We start from the raw sequence: 21,581 nt of genomic DNA, 5'->3' as shown, positions 1-21,581 counted from the left end.
TCCTGCTCTCGCTATTTCTTTCTGTCAAATAAATAAATAAAATCTTAAAAATAAATAAATAAATAAAAATTTAAAAAAATAAAATAAAAATACCCACATCAGAGACAAAAGCTGTAGGAAAGTGCTGTAGACTGGATGTTCCTTCCCTCCACCCCCAATTGGCAGGTTAAATCCTCACACCCAAAGTGAAGATTTTGAAGGCATTGGGGGGAGGGGGGCTTTGGGAGGTAATCAGGTCATGAGGGCGGAGCCTCATGAATGGGATCAGTGCCCTTGTGTTAGAGACCCCAGAGAGCTCCCTTGAAGGCAGCTTTCAGTCTGTCGCAGGAAAAGAGCTGTCACCAGACACTGGGCCACGCCTGACCCCCAGGGCTCAGGAAATTTCTAGTAGAAGCTTCTGCCTAACTGTCCATCTTACCTTTTAGGAACTAAACTCCTACAGCCTTCTGCCTAGCTGTCAATCTTACCTTTTAGAAACAAACTAATAAACTGCTGGAAAGGAAAAAACAGCATCTGAGGAGGCCCGACTACAGATGAATCAGAAAGTGCCAGAAGTGACCCACAGTTACCTCAGCCTCATTATAATGTGAAAATCCCCCTCTGAATATTCATCCCAAGCCCTAGTAAAAGGAGCCTGCTTTCCCTTGTTTGGCTGTATTTTAATTACTCCCAACCGTCTCCCTGTTACTACAAATAAAGTGATCTTGTGAGGCAGCTCCACTGAGGTAGTCTCTGTAATTCACTACTTGGGTTTCAAGAACTGTGGGAACGAAATCTCTTGTTTATACGCCCCCCCCCCCCCCCCCAGTCTATGTCGTTTCTATTACAGCAGCCTGAATGGTCTAAAACAATGTTTCATGACAACTAAAGGCAGCATCTGACCCTACGCTGGATCCTGTACTTCAGGGGAAAAAGCTCTAAAGAACACTGTTAGGTTAACTAACAAAACTGAAATACGACCAGCAGGTTAAAGTATTGTATCAGTGGGAATCATGAAGTTACTAAGTGTGCCACAGTTAGGCAGAATGGGAAGCGGGGTCTTCAGGAAGAAAAGCCCAGACTTCTGGCTTCTGCACATTTCTATAGTCTAAGTAACTCCCACCATAGCTGATTTCAAGCTATCAAAGATTTAACAAGAAGCTGGCAAAACTCCTGAGCACTAAACAATCAACTCTAGCGCACCTGCACACCTCTGCAAGGTAGGAGGACTAAGCCTGTTCTTCGGAAATGCGCACTGACCTGCTGAGGGGTGGAGTGGCCCCATGATGCATATCAATACCTCTCAGATGTTCAGAAAATCACTGTGATTTTCCACACACAGCACACAAGTGAGCAAGTATGCAATGAGCACACAGAGCAAGATGTAAACAACAGGTGAATATGGGCAAAGGGTATCCAGGTGTCCCTGCCACTGTTTTTACTTTTGTAACTTCATGTATTAGAAATTATTTTCCAATAAAAAGGTTTTTTTATGCTCTAAATGTAAGTTTGAAACAACCAAAAATAGTTAAAAAATGAAAAGACCAATTTCTAAATAAATAGATTAACTAACACTAATATGTACAATATTTCTGATGTTTCAAAAAATCAAATTTGAAGAAGTGAAATGATAACAGTTCTTTAAGTAACAGAGTCCTGTGAGAGAAAGATGGGGTTTATGCGTGTTTGAAAGATCCAGTGCACTAAAGTAATGTATTAGTCGATGGTTAGTTACAGGCTCTAAATCAAGGCAACAAGCTTAAAGCGAGGGAGGAAACATGACATGTCACTGCAATCCAACCATCATGACAGACCCCCAACCCCAAACCTAGCATACGTCCACGAGGAGGTTCAGGAGGAGGGTGCCACAGCTGACCACACACAGGATTTTCAGAAGGGTACCCTGGTATTCAGGGTTTGGAGTGGAGGAAAGAGCAGGGGGCAGGAAGCAGTAGGTCACATCACACTCCAAAACAGCATGCACTCACCTTTATCCTCTGGTGTTGCCAAAGCAACGTGCAGCAGGAACAAAGTCAATTCTGACTTTAATTTGGAGGGAAATCATTAAGAAGTGAATTGGTAATAGACCCTGAATATCACACAATAATGTTTTAGCTGTTGGGATCCTGGGTAATTAATTTTAAGAGTGTAACAGGGTCATGATATGTTTCAGCACCACTGACGTGGTTCATCACCTAGGCCTTGCTCAGTGGTGTCTCTAACTGAATGGATGATCCCTGGTAAGTGTGGCTACCTGCATGGTGCCTTCAAACACTGAGGGGGGCTTCAGAGCTGGTGCCAGTCTCACACCCTTGGCCTGCCCTGGTGGGGCTGAGCACGGGCACCGCGTAGGCAAGTTGGGTCCCCTCTCCTTATGGAACATGAGACTTGGAGGCCCCGTCAGTAGAACACAGGCTGAGATCAGAAGCTCTACCTGCTCTGCTCATATAAGGATGCTCCTGTTGACCTTCTACCATTCATGTGGAGGCCAGGAATGTGGCCCACCATGAATGACAGGCCGTTTCTAGGCAGGAAGGCAAAGTACAAGGCCTGCACACCACTATCCAGGTCTAAACCAGTCAGACCCTGATGACCTGCACCATCCACCGTGTCATGGGCTCCATACCCTGTTCTTAGCAGGCATGGCTACAAGAGAGCTACATGGCCTTCTGGCACCAGGCAGTCTCTGGAACGCCAAGCTCTTAGTACCCTCCCCAGCACCATTGCTCTTGCTGCAAAGTGGGCTGGGGGGGTGTGGGGCAGGGGTGCATGAGGGCTCCATGCACCAAAGACAAGAGCAATGGTCGCAGGGCAAGACAAAGGTAATGTGACGGCTCAGGATGGCAAAGGGGGTTGGGCGGGGCACGTACCCGGCACTTGAGTTCATACTCCTTTAAGACCTCCTCGAACCGCTCCTCCTGGGCCAGGAGCTCTGTGCTCTGTGGCTCCAGCTAAAAGTCAGACCCACACAGGAAAATGACAGACAGGACCTCAGGCCAGGTGGAATGTGTGCTATCACCCTCTCATGCTCCTTCCACTAGGCTCAGCATCTCCAAGTATAGCCTTCCATCCCCCCTCCTCCTCCTCCTCCTCCTCCTCCTCCTCCCTCCTCTCGTTAAAAAGATCCCAAGGCAAAAGGATGCTCTGAATTTATGGAAGGTGATCATACTCCCAACTGGAGCCTGGGGTGCATTCCTACCTCAGCTGCCTGGGACACCCCCTGCCTGGACCTCTCTGTGCAACACCTCTCCTCCCCTTCTTTACTCTAGGTGAAGGGTAGGGCCAGATGGGGGCACCTCGTGATGGACATGGAGCTCTCCTCTGTGCCCCTCACCACTGAGAACCCATCACAGGGGTCCGTGCAGATGGCACTGTCACTAAATGTTCAACAGGCATGGTGTCACCAGGGTGTACCAGTACCCCTGCACTGGCACAAAGAGCAAGAAAACACAAGGAAAGTTGCCCTGCTGATTTTCTCTCCATTCTAGAATTGTAGTAGGAAAAAACTGACTTCACTCACCTATGTATTCTTTTTCAAGTCCCTGACACTTTTTACCCAGGACCCAGAGACTCAGAATCAGCAAAAGGACTTGCCTTGTTCTTCAACACAAACTCCAGGTCATTCTGCAGTTTCAAGACCAGCTTCTCTGATTCCGAAAGCTTTTCCACAACTTCAATAATCTCCTTCTGTAATCGACTGTTTTCCTACAAGACACAAACCAGCAGTTTGCCAGGCTTTGGGGGTGAAGAACAGAGCTGTAGGCAGCCTGTCTCCCCTCTGCGTCAGAGACTTATTCCCAGCAGCACTCACAGTCAAGGAAGAAACCTGCAAATGCAAGGTGACTGGTGCTCACTTCCTTGGCACCTGCAGGGGAGTCTGTGCTGGGGACCAACCCCACAGAGCCCCTCACCAGTGCTTGTTGCTCTCCCCACTGCCCCTTCTTCTCCTGGCCTGAATGCTCAAGAAGGCCATGAGTAACACAAGAAGAGGCTGGGGGCAATCCTTTCTGAGCCGTTGTCTAAATGAGGTATTGGAAATGGCACCCTCACAGCTCAGATGTCCCCCCGGGGAGGGTGTCAGTGCCCACTGACACAGGAAACAGTTCGGGCAAGGACACAGCTTCTCCCCCAGGGAGACAGAGACCAGGCAAATGTGGAAAGAATCTGCAGGCTCCACGTTAGGAGAGCAGGAAGAAGGCAGGAGCACAGGACGGACCAGGGGACATGGGGCCAGGGGACACCTCACTGGATAGAACCAAATGTAGGGTGTCTGTGGGTCGCAGGACATTCACCAAAGCCCCGAAAGCCCCGTTTGCTTCAGGCTACACACCCAGGACTCCAGCAGGGTGGGCTTTAGGTTTTGGTCTTTTGCTGACCCCACAGATGCTCTGGTCTCCGGTGGTGGGGGGAGGGGGGGCGCGGTGCAGCAAAGCTGGCTGCTGCTGACCCTCTCTGACCACTGTCCCCCTGAGCCACACAGGTCTCAACCAATCCTGCTGGCCCCATGACCAGAGAGAAGGCAGGGGCAATGCCTCTTGTGGAAAAGCCAAGACCCCTTCTGCTTTGGCTGAGAAATGTGCTATCTCTGTGGCTGCAGCCAACGTTCCTCAGCTGGAAATCCCAGGCATTTCCCTACCATGGAAATGTAAACTTTAAGATTCCTAGGAGGTATTCAGTCCCTGACTAGGAAAATGTGGGGTATGGGAGGATGAACCCTCAGGCGATCTCCATTCTGTCATTCAGGGCAGGAGGACCTGGGGAGACATTGCTCCCCACCTACCTTCAGGGCAAGGGTCAGCTTTTCCTGGAGGCTGACCTCCTCGGCCCGAAGGTGCTCCAGGTCCTTCTCCAGCACAGCCCTCTGCTTGCAGGTCTGCTCCCACAACAGCTCACGCTCCCTCTCCACCTCGGACCGCAGGAGGCTCAGCCTTTCCTGGTATCCCTGCTCCAGGTGTCTGCAAGGCACACACACATGATATGTCATGTTGGGTCCCAAGGGGCCCCCCAGGCCCATACTGACCCCCACCTCTCCAGGGATATCTCCCGGGCAACATAGCCTTTCTTCCCTGGAACCTTCCTGCCTGTAGCACTTGGACACACTGTCTGGGACTCAACTGTTCCCACTTGACAGATGGGGTCAGTGAACCGCAGCTAAACTGCATATGCTGTAAGGGCAGGGGCCCTCCTTTAAAGCCCCCCTACCCTGGGCCTGATGGTGGATGCCCCCCCCCCACCCCGAGGGCTAGGGGAGGTGACAAGGGAAGCCAGCAGGTCCCTGGAGCCTCTGGAGTGAGCTAGCCAATGCTCTCTGTGGGCAGACCTCTCTGATGTCCTCTGCCTTTCCACCACCTCTCACACCAGGGCAGCCTGGATAACCAAATGTGTACCGAAGTAAGCCTCTCATGCAGGACCCAGGCAACATAAAACCTGGACAGTGAATCCCAAAGCAATCAGAGGAGAAGGTAGGAGGCATTATCCCCCCCTCAGTTTCTGCCTTCTCTTTTGTAAGAACCATTTCTATCAGCAGAAAAAAATGCCAAATGTTAGTTTTATTTTTTTTTAAGATTTCATTTATTTATTTGAGAGAGAGAGAGAGAGCAGCGCACATGCAAGAACAGGGAGAGGAGCAGAGGCAGAGGGAGAAGCAGACTTGCCGCCGAGCGGGAATCCTGACATGGAGCTCAATCCCAGGACTCCAGGATCACGACCTGAGCCAAAGGCAGATGCCCAACCGACTGAGCCACCCAGGCGCCCCCAAATCTTAGTTTTATCACTGAAACAGTTGTTTAGCAGGATTTCTAAAACCAAGTCTATCTAGACTGAAGATGAATGAAACTCTTAACTTCATTCAGCAGAGAGCTTGGTAATGTTAATAACTCAGCAGAGAACAACAGGGGTTTGTCCTCCAGCCCCCTTCAGACAGTCTAGACTTTCTCATTTCAGAACTTGAAGGAAAGAACACCCAGCAGGAAAGGAGACGGAAAAAGGGCAGCTGTTACTTAGGGGAAAAGAATAAGACAAATCTAGCTAATGTAACACTCCACAAACCTTTGGGGTAGTTTTAAAAACACCTATTTGATCATATCACTCCATTCTTTAAAAACTTTGGAAATATCCAACAAAAGAAAAATGGATAAATAAAATATGGCAGATACACATAATGGGATGCTCTGCGGTCATCACAAAAGCATATATGATATGATATCATTTTGTAAATAATTATGTGCATAGAAAAAAGAAGTGAAGGACATAAAAAACGTCAGGAGTGATAACCTCTGGGTAAAATTTTTGCTTTTATTTTTACTTGTATTCTCTACAATGAACATGTATCATTTATTACTCTTCTAATAAAAAAAAACCTAATGCAGCCATAACAGCTATTTCTAGAAACTCCTGATAATGCTCCATTACTCATGGGGCAAAATCCTAACTCACAGGGCCTTCATGGATTCCTCGACCAGATCCTCAGACCAAGATAAGGCTTTCAAGTTTGTGATTCTCTGACCCCAGGAAAGACATCATAAAATTCTTCCCATGTGCTTGGGAGAGAATCAAGCCTAACATGCTGTGACGAAGCAAATCAGTTTTCAGTTACTTAAACTGATCATCTAAAATCAACTTAGATTTAGCTCTTGGACATAATTCTTTAAAAAGGAGTTTTCTCCCTTGAACAACATTAACCAAGGGCTGACAGGTGACAGCACAGGGCAGATGGGAAGATCATGTGGGAATCAGGCTGCTCCAGTCTAGACAGGCCCCTGTGGGCCCCTCCTGCCCCAAAGTCCCCATGAGGCTGCGACCCAAGGTCTCAGTGGCACCAGAATCAGTCCTGCTCCTGCTCAGGGGGGATCTCAAGCCTCTGATGTCAGTGAGGAGTCTAACAACAGACCCATGCTGTTAGAAGGGCCATGAGGAGGTGGGGGAGGCACCGAGAAAGGAAAAAGTGTGTCAGCAATCCCTCTGCTGTCTTCTTCCAAGGTTTCTTCAGTTCCTAATTTTTAATGAGAATCTCACTCTGTGGAAAGCCATGCTGACCTCACACCCTGTTTTGTGAGGTCAGGGAGCTAAGGAGACTATGTCAGGTGAGCAAAATCATACAACGGCAGCTGCAAGAGCCAGCCGGTTAAACATTCTAATTCCACCCACAGGAACTTGCTCAGTAAGAAGCGGTCAAAAGGGAGGCTTTACGGCTGGATGCTATAAGGGAATCAGCTGAATAGAGACTGTTGATTGCTGACAGGAGCAGAAACAAAATGCAGTTATTTCTTAACTAAATGCTCCTTTGTGATAAATACCACCGCCCATGTTCCACATTGAGATAAGGGGGGCTCAGCAAGGCCACAGCCAGAGCATCCATGCAGAAGTCAAGGTGTCATGGCCGGACTCCCAACCCGGGCTCCACAGCCTTACTAACACCTCCTTCCAGTGAGATCATGTTTATTTATTTTCTCAGGTTTGACTGGAAATATTTTTGAAAATTTGGTGAAAGGATCCTTACTGTTTTGGTCTCCTGAACATCACCATTATCCTGTGAGAGTCTTTCATGCAGAAACAGTGGAAATAAGTATGCATGTGTACACACTTGTACACACACACACACTCTTCCACACCACACCCACACACTCTTCCGCACTACGTCCACACACACGTGCTCTTCCACACTACGCCCACACACAGATGTACTTTTCCACACTACACATACACACACGCACTCTTCCACACTATGCCCTTGACGCCATCCCTTGCATACTTCTTCTCCACACCAGGCAGAGGTAGGTGTGGACTTCCACTGGTGAGCAGAACAGGATCTCAACCTCCTGCATCTGGCCTTCCCCAGCCTCCCCAGGAAGGAAAGAGCATCCCAGGCCTTTGGGATTCCAGAGGCCCGTGGACTCAGATGTGTGGCCCTGCTTAGCACAGAGCCTGCTCCCCCCGCAGATCAGTAGGGACAGCCAGTACCCTCCTTCGAACTCCTAGTACACAGGGCCTATGGGAGGGTGAGCCAGTGGGACCCTCATGTGCTGACTTAGGATGGCGGTATGTGACTCCAGGTGACCCGAGCCTGGGAAGTGACAAGCTTTCTACCCTTCAGTGTTCCTCCTGCCTAATGGTCTGTTTTCTTACAATCTCAACACACAGCAGGCCAGGGCCTCATGCCCTTATCTCAGAGACAGCATAAGACAAGGAGACAGGAGACCTGGCTTCAACTTTTAGTCCACATTGTGATTGTGGGCAAGCTACTGCACTGCTGCAGGCCTCAGTTTCTTTAGCTGAAAAATACGGCTAAAATGGCCTATTTGGGGTTACTGTGGCTGGTGAGTCAGGACACCCAGTGCACAACAGGAGCACAACACAGCACAGTTTCACAGGCTGGAACAGGCTCCTTCCTAGAGGACCAACCGGCTCCTCAACCTCCAAGATCTCTGGCTGCACAGTGAAGGTGCCCAGCATCTCTGGTGAAGATGAAACAGGCTCTTGGTCTTCAACCCTACTGTTCAGTTGGACACAATCAACTGGTCCTGTGTGACCATGAAACCACCCCCCATCTGCTATGGCCACGTTGCAAACCTCAAAGCCCCACGAAAGCTGGCTGCACCCCCCAATCCCTCCTGCTGTGAGCCATGAGGGGGAGGGCTTTGTAACTGTGACTGTGACAGTCCCCACACATGGCAGGAACAGGCCTTTTTTGGATGGTGCTCAGAAGCCTGCAGTAAGGTGGATGGGGGCAGGTAAAAGGTCCTGTGAAGGCCCGTACACTGCCCACCCAGGGCCATGTATGCAGGGACTTCATGTACGTCATGCCACAATACATGCCAACGCTACCGGCAGGGCTGGTGTGAGAGAAGTGTTCCCCTCAAATGCCACAACCACACAAGACAGTGAGAGGCAACATCCCAGAGGTACAGGAATGAGATGGCTGGTCACAAGCTCTCAGACACGTGCTCGCTGAAGCCATGTACACCACCTGAGTTCTTGCTTCACTTTGTCATACATTTCGTGGAGGCCCATGCTCAGCTAACCCACAGGCATGACATACCAAACCCCACTGACGGCTCAAACACACTGACTGGTACCCTCCCATGCAGAGGACGGTCTGTCACCATTCCTACTTCACAGATGAGGAATCTCAGGGGCTCCGTCCACCCACGATCACAGCAAGGGCTGGTGAGGGAGAATGAGGTGGGGAGCCCGGTAGCCTCCCCGTGCCCCCATTACCACCACTACTGAGAGCTGAGTACAGCACACTGGTTTTTCCACAGTGCACACCCTTTGCTATCCTTGAGGGGACACCTCCAGGTGACAAAAGCTTCCAGAAGGTGAACAACCAGCTCAGCTCTGCCAGCTAGGGAAGCCTAGCATAGACTGTTTCCCACAGGGGGGTGAAAAGCCCCTCCCCTGCTTGCCCCAACCTGGGAGATCCTCAGGGGCTGGATTTCTTCATATTTTGGTTAATAAACCAGAGAGGTGGGTTCTGTGTCCATAAAAGGTCAGAAATCCTTCTCTCTGGTCTGTCCAGCCACCAACCCCACCAATGGAGCAGACCACTCACCAGGGGTCTGCTTAACCCATTGTACCTCACAATGCCTGGAGTCAGGTTTTGGGCTCTGGGCTCCTTCTACCATGTCAGGCTCCTTTCATCAGGCTCCAAAATCATTCACCAGCCCTCTTTCAAAACATTCATCCATGTCACTAGCCACAGGCACACACAGAAGACCCAGGTTAAGGTGACAGACCCCATAAATAAAGTAGAAAATAGGAATTTTCCCTGCAGCCCACAGGCACACATAGCTGGATGCCCCTGCACATGTCCCCACATCATAAAGAGCAAGGCTGCTTTTTTAAATGCACCCCTCTTCCTTCAAGAAAGGACATCCCCAGAGGTGAACCTTCTAGATTTCTACTGGCTCAGGTGAAACAGGAGGGCCTCAGCTCCACCATGTTCATGACCATGGCCTTACCTACTGGCAGCCCCACATCCACCACCCACCCGTGGCCGGGTTGGGAAATCACCACCCAGCTGCTAAGGAGCTGCAGTTCTGGACTTGGGTATGACCACAAGACCTACTGGATCTTCTTCTCCGTGAGCTGCTCTAGGGCAGAGTGACAGTCATCCATCTCTTGCAGAAACTCCAGGTTCCTCTTCTCGGCTTTCTCCAGGTCCTGCCTCGCCTTGTCTCGTTCCCTTGCCATCTGCTCCACTTGCCCCCTGCCACAGGAAGGAGACAGGTTCAGATGGGGACACCTGCGCTGGGCCCAGAAAGCCCTGTGTCTGCATGAATGATTAACTGGGCACTGAGCATGGGCAGTGCTGTGCTCTGACCTCACTGCCACCACCAACCATCTCCTAGAAATGGTTTCCAGAACTACTATGCCCCTTTTACAGATGCACATACTGAGAGAGAGGCTAAATGACCTGTCAAGGAAGGTTTCTAGAAAGTTTCTGAACCAAGAAATTCTGAGCCTAGAGCCTTACGGCGTGCCACACCTCCAGATGGCCCAGAACAGGTGAGAATTTACCCATGCCCCCTTCTGTCTCCTCTCCCAGGGATCCCCAGCACCGAATCCAGGACTAGATACATGAAGGGGAGAAGGCTGGCCACCCATCATCCTGCCTTGGTCACACCCTGACACCTGCAGCCTGACATCTAGGTAAGTCACCCAGAGCAGGCTTCACCTGCAGCTCTGCACTCACCCCTGGCACCTGCCATTCTGGTGACCGTTTCTTCCCCTGAAGGAGCATGGAGCTTTTCTCCCTCTACCCTCCCAAGGCACAGTCTTTCTGTGGTCCTATTTGCAGAACTGCCTAAGGTCAGAAAGCTCGCCTGTCAGCACCTAATGGGATGCAAAGTCTTGAGGAGAGAAATCATGATTTCTTTTCTGCAGCTTTGGAACATCAATAAACACAAAAATGATCTTTACACCAATCTACTGTCCCGATGGCCTGAATACTCAGCTAATCGAAAGCCGAACCCAACTAAAATGGAACGCATTCTCGGCCCCCGTCACTTTGCTCTTGGTGACCATGCTGAGGAACACTTTGTTCTCTCCTGCCAGCCGCCCCAGCTCAGGAGCCCTCTGCCTGCTCTTGGAACACATCCCTGCCAACTGGAGGATTTCTGCCTCTGCACCCAAGAGCTCAAGTGTCAGCAGGATGAGTGTCAGGTTCAGATGCCCCCTTGGAACCTTCCTAAAAGGGGCTAAGGGAGGACCTTGACATCAGTTTCTAAGCTGCTCACCAAGTGTGAAGACAGGCCAGTGACCCTGAAATTCTGTGGCTGTAAAAGCCCAAGCAGCAAGCCCCCCTCACATCATTCACGGGGATGTCACTCGCACAGGGAATGCTTAGCTCTTTCCTGTCCCCCCAAAAGTGCCCATTTCTAAAGGAGAGCCAGTGGGAAAGGTGTTGTCAAGCCTCCTGCCCCCCCTGGGACTGGCTTGGGATGGACAAGGGCAGGATGCCCATTTCCCAGGACTGCCCCTCACCCAGCAGCCTGGCCAGCTGTACCCACCTCCCCCACACCCAACCACACTGGGCTCTTACTGGCGGAAGCTCAGCTCCTGGCGGTAGCAGGCCAAGGCCGCTTGCTGAGTGGCACCACCAACCATCATGAGCTCATTCTCAAGGGCCCAGGTCAGCTCCAAAAGGTTCACCTTCTCGTCCACACTGAAGTCGAGACTCTGGAAATAGCAAAGCCCATTGGGCAGGAAAGGATGTGTGGCTTCTCCAAACACTTCCTGGCTTTCCTAAGAACAGGCAAGGCCCAGATCTGCACTGTCCCGTAGGTAGCACCTGACAACTTTTCTGTCTGTAAAGTCTCTGCCTCTGTCCCCACTCATTTTATGGATGTGGATGTGACCCAGGCTGGACAGAGATCCTCTTCCTGAAAAAGTAACTGACACAGAAGGGGCATGTCCCAAGCAGAGGACGTCATGGGGATTGATAGGAGGCCTGGGGAGAGGCCTTTCTCCCTGTGAGAAAATGTGCTGTATGGACCCTGCTGGCCCTGGGAGCTGCATGAGGAGACCTGGCCTGAGCTCAGTGCCACCAAGAAGCAAGCAGAGGAGAGATGGAAGAGAGCTCTGACAACACCCCTGGGATGACTTCTTCCAAGTGCCTGCCCAGGTGAGCCCCTAACTCTACTTAAGCCATTTAGAGTTGAGTTTTTATCACCTCAAGCTAAGAGAATCTCTGTGAAATATGTGTACAGGTGGGTAGAAAAATGATCTGACAGGTGAGCCATGGCCCAGCACTCCATAGAGTGGAGCACTCTTTTCCCCTCAGGATTTTGAAAATTAGAGAATAAAACAATTTATATGTATTGCACCACAGTAATAATAAACCATACCTGTATACCCCTCTGCTCAACTGACAATAACAACACTTGCTGCATTTACTTTTTTTGTGTTGTACTCTTGACCCCTGCTTCTTTCTATGACATTGGAAAATCAGTTACGCCCCAGCTCAGGAGCCCCCTGCCTGCCCAGTCCAGAGGCAGGTACCATGTCAGAGCCTATAGAGAAAGAGCCACAGCATTCCCAGATCACACGTGGGAATGAGGCATGCTCCCTTTTTTAACTTATACAATGGAGACTTGATTTCCACTACTTCCCCACCTCCCATAGTGCTTCTGAAGAGAAATGACGTCAGGGTGAAGCATATGGAGTAACTGGGAAGCTCAAGCTATTATTCCTCAAGTACAGATGGCCCAGCAAATCATGTACCAGACAGGGTACGGCAAAAGCTTCCCGATCAAGAAGAAAGGAGTCATCAAAAACCACACAGCGTGGGTAGGAGCCAGCCTCCAAGATAGCCCTGTGCCCCTTGCCTCCTGGCATCCATACCCAGGTCCTCCACTCCCACGTCGAGCGGAGACAGCCCATCTGACCCACAGGGTACTGAGGAGGTGACAGCATAGGGCTTCCAAGGCTGGGGTGTGGAAGACACATGGCTCCTCCCCACTCTCTCTGAGATGGTGCTCCAGGGAAGCCACTGCCCAGTTTTGAGGAAGCTCAAGCAGCCCAAGGAAGGGGCCATGTGCAAGAAATGGAGGCCCTCCTACTATAGCAAGCATCAAACTGCCAGCTTGGACGTGGCAGCTCAGCCCCAGTCAGGCCCTCACAAGGCCTCTGACCAACCTCAGGGGAGACCCTGGGCGAGAACCACCCACTACACAGTTCCTAAATTCCTGACCCACAGAAGCTGCTCCAGATGAGAACCATCATTGTGTGTTAAGGCGTAATTCAATGGTGATTTGTTGAGGAGGGACAGATAACCAATCCTCGGCCTCCTCACAGAGCATTCCCAAGGGCCTGGATAAGAAGCGCCCCAAAATGGCCAGGGGTCTTGAGAAGCTGGGTACATCCAGGCAGAGGGCTCACCCAGCTGGGTGCTTCCTAAACAGAAAGGCCTTTCTTTTTTAGTCACAGTGTGCTTGGTGCTCTTGGCAGGGCAGCAGCCTGTGGTCTTGACCACCAATGTCACAGGTAAGCAGTTTCTAAGAGTGTTACAGGCAGGAAGGGGCCTGACTTGGCATGCCAGGACCTGGACCACTTGCCCCACTTGCTGGTGCTCCTGCCCTGGCTGTGTGTGCACAGGCAGCCTCCCCATCCGTCACATGAGACAGAAACACCTTCCAGGCCATGTGAGGAGTAAATAACAATCACAAATTTCACAGGTCCTTGCTTGGTGCCAAGTGCTGAGAGTTCAGTAAACACCTCTGCCTTTCAACAAAATGGAAGCAAACTCAGAATGCAACTGGTAAATTACAAATTGCTAAAGACCTGGAAATATCTGTGACAGCAGGAAAGCATTAAAAAGGGTAAGTTATGAAATGTCAGAGGCAAATTTGAGATTCACCATCTGTCAGGCTATGATGGCAGCCGACCCACCTCCAAATGACAGGGAATCAGGAGCATCGTTTCAGGGAGAATCCCCAAACCATGAACCCTTTTGTTCTCTACCCTCCCTGGGGGCCAATCCAGTGATCCAGGTTCAGCCTCCGGCTCTCAGAACAGTTCTAAGGACCAGGGGCCCAGGCCTGTCCAGCTGTCCAGGCTCTGCCCAGGCTACTGGGTAGCCACACTCAGCAATGGCTGAGTTTAGGTCCAGGAGAGACTGACCCAAGGTGTAAGAGGGACCATCTTACAGGCTGTTGCTGGACTCCTCCATGTATTGTTAGTTTGTGCTAATAGGGACATTTTGAGAGGTAATATGACAAAGCCTATCAAGAGTTAAAACTCATAACTTCAGGAGTCTGGCCTACAAAGAAATACCAGCATAGGAACACGAAGATATATGTACATTTTAAACGCCAAGATTTAGAAGAGAAAAAAAATCTACATGTACAAGAGGAAAAGGTAACTTAAATTAACAAGATACACAGTACATGGATTTTGCAAAAAAAAATTTTAAAGATGGAATATCTAAAATATGTATTTCTTTTCTGTGCTGGGGAAAGGCTCTACAGAACTCCCACTAACCTGTTAGGTTGCTGCTCCTGCAGAATGGGAGCAAAAATGGGGCAGGCTTCATTATTTTATAATTTTCTATAAAAGTTGACACTTTTTTGGGGGGGCGGAGCAAGATGGCGGAGGAGTAGGAGACCTAGATTTCGTCTGGTCACAGGAATTCAGCTGAATAGGGATCAAACCATTCTGAACACCTACGAACTCAACAGGAGATCGAAGAGGAGAGTAGCAACAACTCTCTGAACAGAGAAGCGACCACTTACTGGAAGGTAGGACGTGCGGAGAAGTGAATCCGAGGCGATATTCGGGAGGATAGACGATGGGGGAGGGGCCTCCGCCAGCCACTTCTGGCAAGTAACAGAGCCGCAGAGCACAAACTCGGACCTTTTAGAAGTCGGCTCCGCTGAGGGACGTTGCTCCAGTGGCTAAGCGGGGGTGGAACCCTCGCGGGACAGTGGGGTCTCAGGACGCTTGGGGTCACAGAAAGACCGGGGGAGCCTGAGTGCGCCAGAGCTCCCAGGTATCGGAGCGGGGAAGCCGGCTGCAGAGACGGACCTGAGGTGCGGGCTCTCAGCTTGGGGTTGCCATAAACTGTGATCCGCGGCCCAGTCGGGCCACTGCTCCTGCAGCAGGGACCCAACAGGCGGCAGATCCGGGGAGACTCCCCTTCCTTCCCGGGGAGGAGCGGCGCGGGAAAAGACCGCAGGGATCTGCTGGGTTTGGGGACTCCACACGGGGTCGGGTGCCAGAGATACAAACGCTCGGTCACAGGCCGGGTGAGCACGGAGTGCGGCCGGAGACCAGGGACAAGGGAGTGACTGCTTTTCTCTGGGGGCGCACTGAGGAGCGGGGACCCGAGTTCTCAGCTCCTCCGGGTGGAGATTGGGAGGCCACCATTTTTGCCCTGGTCCTCCAAGGCTGTATGGAGAGCTTGCAGGGAACAAAAGCTCCTGAGATCAAACCCAAGCAGCTTGCTTAGCCCGGACCGACAAGGGCGGGGCAATTCAGCCTCCGGCAAAGATATTTGGAAACCACAGCAACAGGCCCCTCCCCCAGAAGATCAGCACAAACAGCCAGCAAGCCAAGACCAAGTTTACCCATCAAGGAGAACGGGAGAACTCCAGCGCTAGGGGAATACTGCACATAGAATTCATGGCTTTTTTTTACCATGATTCATTAGTTCATCAAAGTTAATTTTTGTTAACTGTTTTTTTTCTTTTTCTTTTTCCCTTTTTCAACCAACATCTTATCAATCTCTTTTTAAAAAAAAAAAATTTTTTTTATATTTCATTTTTTAGAGTCATATTTTATCCCTTCATAGTAGTTACCCTTATTTTTGGCATATATATATATAAGTTGTTCTCTCTTTAAAATTTTGAGATACAGTTTCTTCTAACAGAAAAAAAATACCTTAAATCACTAGTGTATGGTTCTGTTCTAGTCTCCTGCCTGATCACATTCTCTCCGTTTTTTCTTTTCTTTTTTTTTTTTAAATCTTCTTTCTTTTTTCAAACAACTTCTTATCAAGTCCTTTTATAAAATCTTTTATAATTTTCATCTTTACAGTCATCTTCTATCCCTTCATTGTATCAACCCTTATTTTGTACATATATGTCTTTCTTCTTTAAAAATTTTAGGAGGCACTTTTTTCTAACAGACCAAAATACGCCCAAAATCTACTGTGTGGCACTGATCTATGCACTAGCCTGATCATATTTGATCACATTCTGCTTTTTTTGTATTGTTCTGTTTTAGTTTTTATCTTTTTTTTTATTTTCTCTTTCTTTTTTCTTTCTTTCCCTTTCTTTTCCCCTGGTTTCAGGTCTTTTCTGATTTGTATACAGTATATTTGCTGGGGACGTTGTAAATCTGTTAGCATTTTGTTCTCTCATTCATCTATTCTCCTCTGGACAAAATGACAAGACGAAAAAAATCACCTCAGCAAAAAGAACAAGAGGTAGTACCGTCAGCCAGGGACCTACTCAATACGGACATTACTACGATGTCGGACCTCGAGTTCAGAATCATGACTTTAAAGATACCAGCTGGGCTTTAAAAAAGCGTGGAAGATATTAGAGAAACCCTTTCTGGAGAAATAAAAGAACTAAAATCTAACCAAGTCGAAATCAAAAAGGCTACTGATGAGGTGCAATCAAAAATGGGGGCACTAACTGCTAGGATAAATGAGGCAGAAGAGAGAATCAGTGATATAGAAGACCAAATGGTGGAAAGTAAAGAGGCTGAGAAAAAGAGGGAGAAACAACTACAGGATCCCGAGGGCAGAATTCGAGAGATAAGTGATTCAATAAGATGAAACAACATTAGAATAATTGGGATCCCAGAAGAAGAAGAAAGAGAGAGAGGCAGAAGGTATATTGGAGCAAATAATAGCAGAGAACTTCCCTAATGTGAGGAAGGAAACAGGCATCAAAATCCAGGAGGCACAGAGAACCCCTCTCAAAATCAATAATAATAGGTCAACACCCCGACATCTAATAGTAAAACTTACGACTCTCAGAGACAAAGAGAAAATCCTGAAAGCAGCTCGGGAGAAGAGATATGTAACCTACAATAGTAAAAATATTAGATTGGCAACAGACCTATCCACAGAGAACTGGCAGGCCAGAAAGGACTGGCAAGATATCTTCAGAGCACTAAATGAGAAAAATATGCAGCCAAGAATACTATATCCAGCTAGGCTGTCATTGAAAATGGAAGGAGAGATAAAAAGCGTCCAGAACAAACAAAAACTAAAGGAATTTGCAAACATGAAACCAGCCCTCCAAGAAATATTGAAAGGGGTCCTCTAAGCAAAGAGAGAGCCTAAAAGCAGCAAAGATCAGAAAGGAACACAGACAACATACAGTAACAGTCACCTTATAGGCAATACAATGGCACTAAATTCATACCTTTCAATAGTTACCCTGAATGTAAATGGGCTCAATGCCCCAATCAAAAGACACAGGCTATCAGATTGGATTAAAAAACAAGACCCATCCATATGCTGTCTGCAAGAGACTCATTTTAGACCCAAAGACACCCCCAGATTGAAAGTGAGGGGGTGGAAAACCATTTACCATGCTAATGGACACCAAAAGAAAGCTGGGGTGGCAATCCTTATATCAGACAAACTAGATTTTAAAACAAAGACTGTAATAAGAGATGAGGAAGGACACTATATCCTACTTAAAGGGTCTATCCAACAAGAAGATCTAACAATTGTAAATATCTATGCCCCGAACATGGGAGCAGCCAATTATATAAGGCAATTAATAACAAAAGCAAAGAAACACATTGACAACAATACAATAATAGTGGGGGACTTTAACACCCCCCTGACTGAAATGGACAGATCATCTAAGCAAAAGATCAACAAGGAAATAAAGACTTTAAATGACACACTGGACCAAATGGACTTCACAGACATATTCAGAACATTCCATCCCAAAGCAACGGAATACACATTCTTCTCTAGTGCCCATGGAACATTCTCCAGAATCGATCACATCCTAGGTCACAAATCAGGTCTCAACCAGTACCAAAAGATTGGGATCATTCCCTGCATATTTTCAGACCACAATGCTTTGAAACTAGAACTCAATCACAAGAGGAAATTCGGAAAGAACTCAAATACATGGAGGCTAAAGAGCATCCTACTAAAGAATGAATGGGTCAACCAGGAAATTAAAGAAGAATTCAAAATATTCATGGAAACCAATGAAAATGAAAACACAACTGTCCAAAATCTTTGGGATACAGCAAAGGCAGTCCTGAGAGGAAAGTATATAGCAATACAAGCCTTTCTCAAGAAACAAGAAAGGTCTCAAATACACAACCTAACCCTACACCTAAAGGAGCTGGAGAAAGAACAGCAAATAAAGCCTAAACCCAGCAGGAGAAGAGAAATAATAAAGATCAGAGCAGAAATCAATGAAATAGAAACCAAAAGAACAGTAGAACAGATCAAGGAAACTAGGAGCTGGTTCTTTGAAAGAATTAACAAGATTGATAAACCCCTGGCCAGACTGATCAAAAAGAAAAGAGAAATGACCCAAATCAACAACATCGTGAATGAAAGAGGAGAGATCACAACCAACACCAAAGAAATACAAACAATTATAAGAACATATGATGAGCAGCTCTACGCCAGCAAATTAGATAACCTGGAAGAAATGGGTGCATTCCTAGAGATGTATCAACTACCAAAACTGAACCAGGAAGAAATAGAAAACCTGAACAGACCTATAACCACTAAGGAAATTGAAGCAGTCATCAAAAATCTCCCAAGAAACAAAAGCCCAGGGCCAGATGGCTTCCCAGGGGAATTCTATCAGACATTTAAAGAAGAATTAATACCTATTCTCCTGAAACTGTTCCAAAAAATAGAAATGGAAGGAAAACTTCCAAATTCATTTTATGAGGCCACCATTACCTTGATCCCAAAACCAGACAAAGATCCCATCAAAAAGGAGAATTACAGACCAATATCCTTGATGAACATGGATGCAAAAATTATCACCAAAATACTAGCCAATAGGATCCAACAGTACATTAAAAGGATTATTCACCACGACCAAGTGGGATTTATCCCTGGGCTGCAAGGCTGGTTCAACATCCGCAAATCAATCAACGTGATACAATACATTAACAAAAGAAAGAACAAGAATCATATGATCCTCTCAATAGATGCAGAAAAAGCATTTGACAAAGTACAGCATCCTTTCTTGATCAAAACTCTTCAGAGTATAGGGATAGAGGGTACATACCTCAATATCATAAAAGCCATCTACAAAAAACCTACAGCAAATATCATTCTCAATGGGGAAAAGCTGAGAGCTTTGCCCCTAAGGTCAGGAACGCGGCAGGGATGTCCACCATCACCACTGCTATTCAACATAGTATTAGAAGTCCTAGCCACAGCAATCAGACAACAAAAAGAAATCAAAGGCATCCAAATCGGCAAAGAGGAAGTCAAACTCTCACTCTTTGCAGATGATATGATACTTTATGTGGAAAACCCAAAAGACTCCACCCCAAAACTGTTAGAACTCATACAGGAATTCAGTCAAGTAGCAGGCTATAAAATCAATGCACAGAAATCAGTGGCATTCCTATACACCAACAACAAGACAGAAGAGAGACAAATCAAGGAGTCGATCCCATTCACAATTGCACCCAAAACCATAAGATACCTAGGAATAAATTGAACCAAAGAGGCAAAGGATCTGTACTCAGAAAACTATAAAATACTCAAGAAAGAAATTGAAGAAGACACAAAGAAATGGAAAAACGTTCCATGCTCATGGATTGGAAGAACCAACATTGTGAAGATATCAATGCTACCTAGAGCAATCTACACATTCAATGCAATCCCCATCAAAATACCATCCACTTTTTTCACAGAAATGGAACAAATAATCCTAAAATTTGTATGGAAGCAGAAGAGACCCCGAATAGCCAGAGGACTATTGAAAAAGAAAAGCAAAGCTGGCGGCATCACAATTCCGGACTTCCAGCTCTATTACAAAGCTGTCATCATCAAGACATTATGGTACCGGCACAAAAACAGACACATAGATCAATGGAACAGAATCGAGAGCCCAGAAATGGACCCTCAACTCTATGGTCAACTTATCTTTGACAAAGCAGGAAAGAATGTCCAGTGGAAAAAAGGCAGTCTCTTCAACAAATGGTGTTGGGAAAATTGGACAGCCACATGCAGAAGAATGAAACTGGACCATTTCCTTACACCACACACAAAAATAGACTCCAGATGATTGAAAGACCTAAACGTGAGACAGGAGTCCATCCAAATCCTAAAGGAGAACACAGGTAGCAACCTCTTTGACCTCAGCCGCAGCAACTTCTTCCTAGAAACATCACCAAAGGCACAGGAAGCCAGGGCAAAAATGAACTATTGGGATTTCATCAAGATAAAAAGCTTTTGCACGGCAAAAGAAACAGTCCACAAAACCGAAAGACAACCGACAGAATGGGAGAAGATATTTGCAAATGACATATCAGATAAAGGGCTAGTATCCAAAATCTATAAAGAACTTATCAAACTCAACACCCAAAGAACAAATAATCCAATCAAGAAATGGGCAGAAGACATGAACAGACATTTTTCCAAAGAAGACATCCAAATGGCCAACAGGCACATGAAAAAGTGCTCAACATCGCTCGGCATCAGGGAAATCCAAATCAAAACCTCCATGAGATACCACCTCACACCCGTCAGAATGTCTAAAATTAACAAGTCAGGGAATGACAGATGTTGGCGGGGATGTGGAGAAAGGGGAACCCTCCTACACTGTTGGTGGGAATGCAAGCTGGTGCAATCCCTCTGGAAAACAGTATGGAGGTTCCTCAAACAGTTGAAATTAGAGCTACCATTCGATCCAGCAATTGCACTACTGGGTATTTACCCCAAAGATACAAATGTAGGGACCCGAAGGGGTATGTGCACCCCAATGTTTATAGCAGCAATGTCCACAATAACCAAACTGTGGAAAGAGCCAAGATGTCCATCGACAGATGAATGGATAAAGAAGATGTGGTGTGTGTGTGTGTGTGTGTGTGTATATATATATATATATATATATACACAATGGAATATTATGCAGCCATCAAAAGGAATGAGATCTTGCCATTTGCAACGACGTGGATGGAACTGGAGGGTGTTATGCTGAGTGAAATAAGTCAATCAGAGAAAGACATGTATCATATGACCTCACTGATATGAGGAATTCTTAATCTCAGGAACAAACTGAGGGTTGCTGGAGTGGTCGGGGGTGGGAGGGATGGGGTGGCTGGGTGATGGACATTGGGGAAGATATGTGCTACGGTGAGCGCTGTGAATTGTGTAAGACTGTTGAATCACAGATCTGTACTTCTGAAACAAATAACGCAACATATTTTAAGAAAAAAGAAAAAGAAGAAGATAGCAGGAGAGGAAGAATGAAGGGGAGTAAGTCAGAGGGGGAGACGAACCAGGAGAGATGATGGACTCTGAAAAACAAACTGAGGTTTCTGGAGGGGAGGAGGGTGGGGGGATGGGTTAGCCTGGTGATGGGTATTGAGGAGGGCACATTCTGCATGGAGCACTGGGTGTTATGAACAAACAATGAATC

General features: G+C 47.4%; 1 protein-coding gene across 7 annotated transcripts in view; it reads right to left on the bottom strand.

Annotated features, from left to right (window-relative positions):
• Positions 1-21,581, bottom strand: part of NINL (ninein like) — a 170,654-nt gene that overhangs the window by 41,717 nt on the left and 107,356 nt on the right. For 5 of the 7 annotated variants that reach the window (XM_027621880.2, XM_027621882.2, XM_027621884.2 and 2 more), the window contains 6 exons: positions 11,522-11,658; positions 10,046-10,186; positions 4,760-4,934; positions 3,574-3,684; positions 2,850-2,930; positions 1,968-1,976 (listed from right to left, as the gene is read on the bottom strand). In XM_027621880.2, the coding sequence (XP_027477681.1) occupies positions 1,968-1,976; positions 2,850-2,930; positions 3,574-3,684; positions 4,760-4,934; positions 10,046-10,186; positions 11,522-11,658 (654 nt within the window). The remainder of the gene's footprint in view (positions 1-1,967; positions 1,977-2,849; positions 2,931-3,573; positions 3,685-4,759; positions 4,935-10,045; positions 10,187-11,521; positions 11,659-21,581) is intronic. The other 2 variants (XM_027621881.2, XM_027621885.2) reach the window with 1 other exon arrangement.

The sequence above is a fragment of the Zalophus californianus genome, chromosome 8 (genome assembly GCF_009762305.2).
Source record: "Zalophus californianus isolate mZalCal1 chromosome 8, mZalCal1.pri.v2, whole genome shotgun sequence".
In the NCBI taxonomy this organism is placed as follows: Eukaryota; Metazoa; Chordata; class Mammalia; order Carnivora; family Otariidae; genus Zalophus; species Zalophus californianus.
The sequence above is the reverse complement of the archived record's forward strand: the minus strand, read 5'-3'. Positions and strand labels throughout refer to the sequence as shown.